The sequence below is a fragment of the Mastigoproctus giganteus genome, chromosome 2 (genome assembly GCF_048544385.1).
Source record: "Mastigoproctus giganteus isolate SK-2022 chromosome 2, ASM4854438v1, whole genome shotgun sequence".
In the NCBI taxonomy this organism is placed as follows: domain Eukaryota; kingdom Metazoa; phylum Arthropoda; class Arachnida; order Uropygi; family Thelyphonidae; genus Mastigoproctus; species Mastigoproctus giganteus.
In genome coordinates, this window is record NC_143576.1 from 261,670,520 (window position 1) to 261,682,872 (window position 12,353).

At 39.2% G+C, this 12,353-nt stretch overlaps 1 protein-coding gene across 1 annotated transcript in view; it reads right to left on the reverse strand.

The window, feature by feature from the left end:
- The window catches only part of LOC150090433 (uncharacterized), a 562,729-nt gene that overhangs the window by 498,728 nt on the left and 51,648 nt on the right, over positions 1 to 12,353 (reverse strand). The window contains exons 22-31 of the mRNA XM_090389881.1: positions 11,210 to 11,279; positions 10,824 to 10,945; positions 7,885 to 7,957; positions 7,523 to 7,644; positions 5,671 to 5,700; positions 5,267 to 5,336; positions 4,933 to 5,054; positions 4,219 to 4,251; positions 4,036 to 4,105; positions 3,819 to 3,940 (exon numbers count right to left, since the gene is read on the reverse strand). Coding sequence (XP_090246007.1) covers positions 3,819 to 3,940; positions 4,036 to 4,105; positions 4,219 to 4,251; positions 4,933 to 5,054; positions 5,267 to 5,336; positions 5,671 to 5,700; positions 7,523 to 7,644; positions 7,885 to 7,957; positions 10,824 to 10,945; positions 11,210 to 11,279 — 834 coding nt within the window. The remainder of the gene's footprint in view (positions 1 to 3,818; positions 3,941 to 4,035; positions 4,106 to 4,218; positions 4,252 to 4,932; positions 5,055 to 5,266; positions 5,337 to 5,670; positions 5,701 to 7,522; positions 7,645 to 7,884; positions 7,958 to 10,823; positions 10,946 to 11,209; positions 11,280 to 12,353) is intronic.

Genomic DNA, 12,353 nt, shown 5'->3' on the forward strand with positions numbered 1-12,353 from the left:
TTACAAGAAGAGCTAGCTAGCTAAGGTCGCTCGTGGGCTACGGTAACCATAACAGATCGCTGTCTGGCTCTAAGTAAGACAGAACCATACGATGTCCTGTCATCAACTATCTCTGGAGGTGTTGCCGCCACAGGTGAAAACATTTACAACCGGACTTTGTAAAGAAGGCTCAATAGAAGTGGATTCTACGCAAGGAAGCCAGCGTTTTCTATCCCATTAACCGCAAACCACCGCAGAGCTCGTCGAAACTGGTACCACGACCATGTGACGTGGAGCCCTGACAAATGGGATACAGTTCTGTTCTCTGATGAGTCTTGCTTCAGCCTACAAACATATTCTAGACGTTATTTCATTTAGAGACAACAAGGAATGCGGTACCATCCCTCCAACATCAGAGAAAGGGACACGTATGGTGGAGGCGGTTTTATCGTGTTAGATGGAATAATGATCATCGGCCGCACCCGTCTTCATGTTTTTGATAGTGGTACCGTAACTGCGCAGATCCTCGAACCCGATGTGTCACTTTTTAGAGGTACGGTTGGCCCAGGTTTTCTTTTCATGCACGACAACGCCACTGCACATAGAACGCAAGTGGTGGAGGAATATCTTGAAACTGAAGGTATCCAATGAGTGCTATGGCCAGCACGATCACGAGACTTAAATCCGATCGAACATGTGTGAGACGCCCTTAGGAGTCATATTGCACTCCCGAAATCCAACTCCTCAGTCAATTGGTGAGTTAAAGTCTGCGCTGGTGGAAGAATGGGATTTGTTGCCACAGGATCTTATAGACACCATTACATCGAGCATGGTTCACCCTTGTCAGGCCTGTTTATCAGTTGGCGAATATCGTACGCCGTACTGATGTCGTGTGACCATATTTTTGAGCACCTTGTATCGGCTTCTTTAGGTAGGTGAACTTTTTGGTAATTCTTATGCAGCTCCTTCAAACCTTCTGCAATGCTGCTTTTAATCGCAGGAAGGCTCTCAACCTCAATGTTAATTCAAGAAATGAAACTGAAAATGCATCATAAATCATAATACAACTGTGCGCTGCCTCGTCGTCCTGATGACGTCATATACAAAATAGTTGTGGCTTTCAAGACCACGCAAAGATTTTAACAGATGCTGCACTTCTCTGACTCATCCTTTATCAAGACTCTCTTCAACTAAACCTCTGCTCAGTGATACCGTCATCTACCAGAGACTTCTGACACCACTCCAGTTTAACAGAATTCAGAATTATATCTAGAACTTGTTCCTGCCGATCATGATTGAATGACATTACAACTTCTGTTTGACAATACACCTTTTCTCTTTGTGGACCACTTTGGGCAGCACTGCATACAGATGTGGGGCAAGAAATGGATAAAGATTTTATTTTATTTTATTTATTTATTATTTTTTTTTTTTTTACTTTATGCTATTCTCATCCTTATTTCTTCGTCTTCTGCTGTCCTGTCTCCTGGGAGTGTGTGTGTGTGTGTGTGTGTGTGTGTGTGTGTGTGTGTGTGTGTGTGTGTGTGTGTGTGTGTGTGTGTGTGTGTGCGTGTGTGTGTGTGTGTGTGTGTGTGCGCGCGCGCGCGCGCGCTGTTGCCGGCTTGCTGGCGCGGGGTTCTTTTGAATGGCTCCAAACCCTCTTTGGACATTCAGTACGTGACTATTGAGGTTGGCCATGGTTCTTGCGCAGTTGTGGCCTACCTCCCCGTGGTGTAGACGGACACTGGGCAGGCTTTCCAGGTGATCGCCTGCCTGGTGACAAAACGGCCAGAAACAACTAAACAACACAACAACACATACACTGCACGAACATAACGTTACACACATTTCTGGCCTGTTACAGTGCTTTCTGTAACCATCACAGTGTACAAAGACGGAGTTGAACTTTCGTTCAGGTGCCGTCCTACATAAGATACTATACATGTCTACATGTCTACATTCTTATACAGCTCCTATAAATGTCCCTCGTACCTGTCCTAAGTTTCTCGCTGTCTCCTCATTTCATCGTTAATCTATGGTACATAACATATCATATTTTGTCCCACTTCACTGTAAGTTGCACCAACTACACCACGTTTTCTATGTGTTCTGTTAACTTTGTTGAACAGTGTAGTTTATCAAGGAATTGGCTCTTTTAGCTCGTTCTCTATGTCAAATTTAAATGTTAAGTTTTGGATGTTTTTTTCTTAAGAATATTTTAAATGATTTCTTGGCTAAGCTCCCATATGGTCTCTGCAGTAATACAGTGGTTATAATCACTGACCTACTTACACCCGATGGAAAGGGCCCGGTTCAAATCCTGTCAGAGACGCGCGGAACTTTTATGAACTTTATTCGCTCCATTGCTGAGTTAGCCGGCCTCAAGGGTGAACAGCAAGATGTTTTCTCCCGAGACTCGGGTTTTCCATCCAGCAAAAGAGGAAAATCGACCAGAGAACACATACAATTTATGGTGGTGATACACATGGGCAGCTAAGTTAGTTCTTGAAGGCTCTCTACCAGTTTCCTTTATGATCCCATGCGATGGACATCGATATTCTCTCACAGAATGTTTCTATTGCTAAGAACCCCTGCCAAATCGATAGTTGGGTGTCTCTCTGTCAATTCGTTATCAAACTTTACCACGAAAACTACCGCTAACTGGAACCATCCCCAGCCAACTCTTATATGTGTGTAAACTTTGTTTTGGTGTTGGAAGTAACTCTTATCACCTCCCAAATATACTCACAGATAGCACAGTGTTCGCGATCACAGTCCTTACAAACCTTTCGTAGATTGGTTTAGGAGAGAACTGTACAATCTACGAAAGGCCAGGGTTCAAATCCCCTCAAGGGAGGAGGTATTTTCAAGAATTTTTAATTTATTTTTACGCCCTGACCTTGTTAGTCGGTCTCAAGCGAGGAGCAGGTTTTTCGTCCAGCAAATCAGGCAACGAGATCATTAGAACGCATACACTTGACGGACTCAATTGAGGATACCGGTTTTAGCAATTTAGTAAATTATTTAACTAATGTTTGCCTATCCTGGGCACCATATTATTCATTATAAGGAATAAAAGGTGCCTTAAAGTAATTGGCCTTAAAGGTCTTCTTTATGCAATTGCCTTTCCCCAAACACAAATATTTCTTGTATTTGACTGTTAGCGAGATTTAATCAGACTGGACCTAAAAGCAAAGTAATATTTGTGATATGAAGCAATAAATTCTTTCTTAATGTAATAACATTTTCGGAGAATTCTCACAAAAAATGCAGTGGAACGTTACTTAGGGCTCAGAATTAAAAAGGCAGTTACTAATTTCACCTCTACTCAGATCTTTCGTTATTTTTTCTGACACACCCCCTGTCTGACTGGATGATTAAAGCACATGAATGGCCTGACAAATGCAATCGATGAACGCATAGTCGTCAAAAGAAACTCAAATTAAAGGAAAAAAAGCCAATGCGAGAAAACTAAAGAAAGACTGGAGTTGGTTTGCGGCCATTAATCAAAGAAAATGAAGGATTTGACTCTTTTCAAAGGCAAAAAGCAAAGAAAAATTATCTCATTCTATCTGTAAGATCGATCACACTAAAGACGAATACAGTTCAAAAGAAACTTCTGAGACGTGGAAGAAAATGAAATTTCGTTAATCCAGTGTAGTTATGGAAAATGGAAAGTGAACTACTTTCATTAATGACTGTCCCATTCAAAAGAGCGAAGTTTTATCTTATTTGTAAAGCAATGAGCAAAAAAGGATTTTATAACAAAGTCACATAAAAAGTATTTTTACTTTCAAAATAAGCGTGGTCAAGAGTTTCTGAAAGATGTTTTTACTTACGGACACAGTCGGGAAACTGCTTGCTTGGATTCCAATCTCCAGTCAGCGTGTTGCACTCGTATATTTTTTCTAGAGATCCATCTGGAAACTCGTATCCCGACATGCATTTCCCAGTACAAGTCCTTGTAAAAAACACACCAAAAATCAGAAAGTCTGTTGCGAAATGATAATAAATGTTAAACAGAAATAAAAAAGAAAAAAAAACCAGGTGACTTACAGGGTGTAGCTGTTTAGGGAGCAGGAAAATAATCCTGCCATGGGGGCCCCGGGGCTGCCGCAGTTACCACCTGGAGAAAAAAAGAAACAATTTGTTTAATATCCACAAAAAAAGGGAATTCGTCTTTACAAATTGGAACACGTTTCAAATTCTCAATATTCATAAATATTAACATGCACTGACCTAAATTTTGGGAAGGTGGCGGGTGGCCTATTCCTGCAAGAGAGAAGAAGATGGATAAGTATTGCGAGCTTACAGAATCCACAAAAGATTAAAAACGTTAACATTTTAATCTTATTTACAGCATACGTAGATTACAGTTATGCCAATTTGGAACATACAGCCAATTTTATAACTGTATGGATAAAAAATTATTGTTCTCTTGCTTTCTAAAATTACCTGCTATAGATATAATTGGTATTTATACGATTTAATGATATTTAATGATTTTATTAAATACATATCTCAATATATCTTCAAATATTTAAATGAAAAGATTAGAATAAAATTATGGTAAGTCCAAAAACCACTATAATTAAGATAGTCCAATATCGAAATAGGTTTCTGTAAAAGGCGCCCACGACCCACCAAGGTGTCTTTTATTTTGAATGAATTCACAGCCTATGAGTCCACAATGAATGATTGCGCTTAAAAAATTAATAATAGAAAAATTTTATCCGAAACTAATTTTTATATGAAAGTGTGAAATAACATTTTGTTTCATGAGCAGTTTTTAACCACCCGCTTGGACACTCCAGATATTTGAGTATTAGGTATTATTACTGCATTACTTCATACAAACCACTGTAGAAGTGCAACTTATGGTGGGTTCTCTTTTTCTGCTAATTTATCTGTAACCTACTCATATGCGTGTAATTATCTGATTTGTCTACTTACGCTGACAATCTGGAAATGTCTCGCTGGGATCCCACTGTCCGTTCAGCTTACTGCATTCATGGATCTGTTGCAAAGATCCATCTGGGAACTGGTATCCAGTCGTGCATTTAGCTGTACAGGTCCTGAAAGATCGACAACGAATAGTCATTCCAAGAAATACAATAGATTTACTTTGTATCAAGAATATATTAATGAAATAAGGAGATTTGAATCAACGTAGTTCTCTGTGGATTAAGTTTTAGTGAAAATCAGAAAATATTACAATTTGTGCCATGACGAACAAACATTTCATTAGAAGTCGTGCTAAAGAGTTATGCAATGGGCTGCTACTTACATGGTGTAGCTGTCTGAAGTGCAAGAATAGGTTCCACCCAGGGGGGCTTCAGGGGTTTCACATGTGCCGCCTGAGTGAAAGAGAAAGATAAAGATTAGTTATGTGAAAAAGAGACCAAAAGTAGTGTACAGTACATAGTTTTGTATTTTGTGAAATTAATAATTAAAGGCAGTTTAAAAAAGCCTTTGCATTCTGCAGTGAATGAGATGAATTTGATTATTGTTTTGAGCTCATTTAAAGTTCTGTTACACCACAACGGATGACCAAAAACAGAAAAGTTGGTCTTGTAAGAGCAATGTATATTATTTTATCATATTTCCTTAAGCGTTAATATAAATATAATTCTTTTTGCTTTAATAATGCTCTAAGTGCGTTTTCTATGATTACTTTGTAATGAAACTCACCTGATGCGTAGGGAGGGATCTGCTTCTCACCTGTGAAAAAACAGAAAAAAATGTGTAAAAATTTTGAAAGCTGACTAATGAATTGAGAAAGTGATTGAAATGAAATTTTCTGAAAGATAAATTATGGAAAGTGATCTTATAGGCGGCGTGATTGATAAACAGAGTCACTTCCATCTTTGATACTAGCCAAAAGGCAAACCTCATATTTTTGCAAGTAAAAATATATTTTCATAATGACGATGATCTTCATTTGCAACGTCATTGTCAAAGGCTGTCTCGCCACTGCGCTGCCAATAAACAGCATTTCCCTTCCAAAAAAGTGCGTATTACTGTCTTTTTATTTATAATAGATAACAGGAGACTCTGACAACATTTTCAATAATAATGCCATCTCAGAATGCTGGAAGACTATAGCATTAGTAGTGGCAAATCATGTAAGAAAGCAAGCAAGCTTATAAAGCATCAGCCAAAATAAAAGAAAAAAAAATTCCTATTTTACCTATTCATTCCCTCCAACAGTTTATTTAGTTCTTCTCTGAATTCATTTCAGCTAGCTTCCACACAACAACAACCGATGGAAATTTGTCCCAGCAATCAACCACCCGTTGGCTAAAGGCAAATTTCCACACATCTATTCTACAACCGCCCTTCCACAAGTTGAATTTTTCCCCCTCATGTGGGTACTTTGAACAAGAGGAAGAATTCCATGAGAATTGGGCTTGCTCAAACCATTCAAGGCCTTATACACTTCAATCAGATCACCTTGCAGGTGCTGAGTCTCCAGACGCTGAAATTTGCAGCACTCAAGCCATCCTTGGTAAGAGCACCCCTTTGTTCCCCCATCAATCTCATTGCCCTTCTCTGTACTCGTTCCAGTAGCTTCCTAAAATGAAGCTTCCAGACCTGTATGCAGTACTTAATACGTGCCTGTCCATTGCCTTGTACAACGGGATAATCACCTCATTATCCCTGCTAGCAAAATTGCTGAATATCATTGACAAAATGAAGACAGAAACTCTGAGGAAAAACTCTTCATTGACAAAATGAAGAGAGTTCTCTGAGAAACGCAGAGAGACTGCTGTCCCAGCAGTCTCTCTGCGTTTCTCAGAGAACTTCATATCCGACTGCACAATTACTCAGATAGATTTTTTCATTTTCCACTACCGTGAGTGTACTACCACACGGTTGGTACTTTACTCTGGGGTTACTGCTAACCATATGCAGTACTTTACATTTCTCAATGATAAACTTCAATTGTCATTTCTCAGTCCATCTGCCAGCTTTTCTAGATCTTGTTGAAGTTAACGTCATTCCTGTCATTAACCACTCTGCTAACCTTTGTATCATCTGCTAACATTAAGCCTGATATGCCTTCATCAATATCATTGATAAAGGCATATCAGGCTTAATGTTCAAGTCAAGCTTGATTCCAGCTGTGATGGTTTTCTCTTGAGCTTCCAGGAATGCGTTCACGGCAGCAATAACATCACTGTCGGTGGAAAAATGGATGCCAGCCAGGTACAGTATTCTTTCCAATTAGAGAGTAGAGTGCAAACTTGACAATAGCGATTTCGGAGGTTCAGTCACCAATGGGCAAGATCGGTGTCTGTGAAAATGGTCAAACAAAATTGTTCAGGCTTTGCCTGATTCTTTCTTAAGGAAATCCGCGCTTGCGTCACGAGCACTAAGTCCACATGTAGAGTCATTAATTCAACTTAACTTGGTCATTCAGTTGCATGCTGTTGTACTGTACTTTGTTTATTTCTGTTGTATCTGCATTGCGTGGCCTTCTTTAAATTTTTAAAAATAAAACGTAGGGGAATGGGGAACAGCAAAAGCAGGAAATACTTACTGACGCAATCCGGAAATTCATTTTCAGGCGTCCACTCTCCTGTGTTCTTGTCGCATTCCAGTACTTTTTGGGCTCTCCTGTCAGGAAATTGGTATCCCCTCATGCATTTCGCTGTACACGACCTAGCAAAGAAAGTAAAAAGCGACTGAAGAGAAGAAAAAGATTGCTTTACAAATGTTCTTCTATTTTTCTGTCAATTACTTTTGAGAAAAAAAAAATATTTTTATGTGCAGGCAATTTTCTCAAAAAAAATAGGAAAAATTACGAGTCCTTATCTGGTAGCAGTGACCTCCTTTCCAAAAGTAGGTCTGTAAATAAATCAACATTTACAATTAATATTTATAAGATTAAAGAGAACTTACAATTTCAGTCTGTCTCCTGTACATGTAAGAGATCCATCCTTAGGGGTTTGTGGCCTTGCGCAGCTGCCAATAACTGCAAAAGAAATAATGTTATTTAGTAAGAGTAAAAGGCTTACGCATGCGTATTCAAAAGTAGGGGTTTGGATGAAAGGTGCCATTTATTTTCATCTGAGGTTTCAATATATCCTTTTGTATGAGGGACGTTTTAAATGTTTGTGGCCTGAGTATGAAGAGTTTATTTGAGGAGTCTAGTAACTTTTCTACTCAATATAATCCCCTTTGGAGTCAATGCACTTTTGCGACCGAATGTGTTGATTCCAGCTGTGAAGGAGATTTTCTTTTGGGCTTTCAGGAATGCATCCACTGCACCAATGACATCATTATCGGTTGGAAAATGGATGCCAGCCAGGTATTCTTTCAAATTATAAAATAGGTGGAAGTTCGATGGTGCTAGATCTGGTGCATATCGTAGATAGTCCAAGATTTCGAAGCCGTCCTCATGCAGCGCAGCCATAGCAATAACACACTTGTGAGCAGCTACAATTTTCTGGTAGAACAAGGCTCCTTTGCTGAGAGTTTTTCTGTGATTCTTTCTTTGATCTTTGATGTTTTCACGGAAACACCTCACAAGGTCTGCTCAGTACGCCCCTGTGACTGTGTGACCTTTCTGAAGGTAATTCACTAGCAAACTCCATTAGCATCCCAAAAATTGATGCCATGATTTTGCCAGCAGAAAATTTCAACTTGACTTTCTTTGCATTTGATCTGCTGTCAACAACCTTGAGACCTATCGTGCCTTGAGTACTGCGTACAGGGCTGGCGATCTAATTTTAGGAAGGATGCACAGTTGCTAGAAACGAGTACAAAGAAGGGCAAGAAGATTGGTGAGTGGAACAAACGGTTTCTGTTACCGAGAAAGGCTTAAGTTCTGCAAATTGCAGCTTCTGGAGACCTCCGAGATGCTCTAATTAAAGTGTATAAGGCCCTGAATGGTTTGAGCAGGCTCAATGCTGTTGGGATTCTTCCGCTTGCTCAGATTACCGACCTGAGGGGGCATAGATTCAAATCGAGAAAAGACAGTTGTAGAATAGACGTGCGGAAATTTGACTTTAGCCAGCGGGTAGTTGATTGCCGGAACAGACTTCCATCTGCCGTTGTGGAAGTTGATAGCTTAAATAAATTTAAGGTTGAACTAGACAAATATTTGGAGAGGCTGGATGGGTGAAATGGGAAAGTTTTCTTTTTTGGCTGATGCTGTATAAGCTTGCTTTCTTGCATCATGGCTTAAGTCGCAATATGGCTTAAGTCTCTGATGCGTCTAAAATCCTAAAACAAACAAACAAACAACCCAAATACTGGATCACTACGCGGTATCTGATTTTATCCATTTTCCCTCATCCACTTTGTTGAATTTAGGACCTACAATTAAAAAAAGTATTGAAAAGACGTAACAAACTTGGTGGGTTACTGTTTAAAGTGTTATGCATTAAGTACAGAAATTTTAACACTATATCACTACCCTTTCATACTCAAGCCACGAACTTTTCAAACACCCCTCGTGCAATTGATCTTGTGTATTCATCTATTTCTTTACACAGGATAATCGCGTACCCTTCATGTACACTGCCCTACCATTAATATCCGGACACCTGCCTTTAGACAAAAAAAGAGCTTTTATTGTGTCATATAATATTTTGTGCTGAAACCTTTTGCTTTTATGACGGCCTTCAATCTTCGCGTCATACTCTCAAACAGCTTTTATAAATGTCAGGTGATATGTTCCTCCACTCGGCCTTCAACGCATCCACCAGTTTGGCCTTGTCCTTTGTGCGATCTCGACGTACACGTCACCGACGATCCATTATATCCCAAAGATGCTCGATATGGTTTAAATCAACACTCTGGGCTGGCCAATCCAACTTTTCCACACCCACGTCCTCAAACCACTCTGTTGCGACCCGATCAGTATGGCATGGCGCATTGTCTTGCTAATACAGGTATGTACCTTCCCCGAAGTATTGACATAATGTTGGAAGTGTATAATTGTCCTGGTATTGCACAGCATTCAAGGATTTGTCGATAACGACTATTGGGCCCAAGCCAAACCATGAAAGGAGCCCAAATACCATGACACTGCCTCCACCAAACTTCATTGTTAGGAGGATACAGTCAGGAAGAAACTGTTCCCCCTGGCATTCACCACATCTGGAAACGGCCATCAGACTGGTACAGCGCGAAGCTGGACTCGTCTGTCGATAGGACTGTTTACCACTGCTCTACAGTCCAGGATTCGTACTTCTTACACTGTGTTAAATCGACGTATAGCATTTGTTGAGGTGATCAATCCTGTTGAACTGTTGAGGTAATTCCGTTGAACGTGTCATCTTGCATGCACACTTTTGCAATTGTCTGTTCAAAGCCCAGTGTGCATATTTATAGCAGGTTCTGTGATGTGGTGCATGCCTAGGACGTGTTTCCTCATCCATGGAGGGGTGTCCGGATATTAATGGTAGGGCAGTATATATTATAAACAACAAAATACAAGAAGAGATCGCAAAAATCAACTTTATATATGACTGTTTAAGTCTAATGACATGCTGTCTGAAGCTTCTTGTGGAAGAAAGTAATAGACTGGTGACTGTCTTGTTTCTTTTGAGCATTTCATTCTAGTTGAATTCCTGCTGGCTACAACATACATAGAATAATAAGATAATTCTTAATTTATTAGTGAATTATATATTGTACTTGTGTGCATTCTGATAGCTACAGTCATTCGGTTATATTAAATGAATAAACCTTTATTTACTTTTATTAGGTTTAAATAAGGTTAATTAATTAAAGTTTATTGAACAAATTGATGTTGTTTTATAAAGCTATAAAAGTTGTAGAGCATTACTTTTTTAAGTGACCTTCGTACTAAGAAACATGCGCAAACTTACCAATACAGTCAGGAAACTCCTTCCCAGGATTCCATTCTCCTGTGTACCGGTTACACACCAGAATAGTCTGTTCGGTACCGTCTGGAAACGCATATCCCACCATACACTTTCCTGTACACGTCCTGCAAGTACAATATTAGAATTAAGAAATTTTCCAAGATACAAAAACAGAGGTGGGAAGGGAGAAAGAGTTAGAAAGGAAGGGTCCCTGCCATTGCTACCTTCATTTCAGTGCTTAATTAATTTTGTATTGGTTCCAATTTAGATTAAATTTCAAAGAGACAGATTTACACCAATTTGAAGACAAATATTTCCACCTTGCAATAGGAAGAGCAGAAAATGAAGTTATTATAATTCGTTGGATTTAATAAGGAATGAAGACTTACAAGCTGCTACTTCCACCTGTGCACGAATATGAGCCAGCCATGGGGGGTCGTGGCTTCCCGCAGTCACCTCCTGAAACAAATATTCAAATGATGTACAGACAATACAACAGTTATTAATGGACATCAAATGTTCTCGGCTATTTGTTGATTGATAAACAGAGAGGGAACTGGAAGTTTATTTTAAATTATTGTGCAAAGTTTCAGTGAAGTTTTAATAAAAATTTAATTAATTTATAACTAATTAATTGAAATGAAGTGATAAGAATTTAAAAAGTAAACAAATTTAAAAATACTTGTTGATATTAGTACCGTACTTTAACGGTTGTACTTTGAGAAGACAGAAGGTACTTGTTGATATTAGACTTGAATTCCCACTGATTGTAATTTTCTGGAAATGCATGTGAAAGTGTTATTGTTGTAGTGTTTTAGGCGCACTAACAGCTTATCCCATATTGCAATCTATGATGTCCTGGTGGATTTCACAGTTGGTATAATCATTGTTCTGACCACACCAGTGGAAAAGACCTGAATTCAAATTCCATCAATGAATGATGCAAGCAATTTTAATAGGTATAGGTCGTTTTAACAAGATGGTTGAGTAAGTCGGTCTCCGAAGACGGAAGCATGATTGTTCTCCCGAAATTTCTGGTTTTTCATCCAGAATTCAGAAACAGCAAAATGAATCGCAGAACATATGCAATTTTCAGACAAATCATATACAGCGCAAGATGGCCTAAGTTGCTGATGTTCCTACAAAACTCTACAACAACCAGCACCGTATATAATATGTGCGCAAATTGCGTGTGATTTGTGGTCGATTTACTGTTTGCTGGGACTCGAACTTAGGTTTTTTCGATCCGATGTGCGGAAGACAGTGGTTATACCAACTGTTGTACTCAAGAGGACTACACGTGAAGGGAGGTTGTTTCAGAAAACAGAAATTGAAGGATTAATGAGGAAGAAGAAAAGTTGGTTCTCTGAGTTCGCAGCGGGACAATTAATGGTGCTGACTGGTTGCGGCACAAGTTCGGACTGGTTTAGAAAACAGAGGGGAATTATATAAGCCATTTCAGACGAACAGTGCTCATGGAAGCAAATACAGAAAAGGCACGAGCAGAAACAAGACGTCTAGGTAACAGAGAGT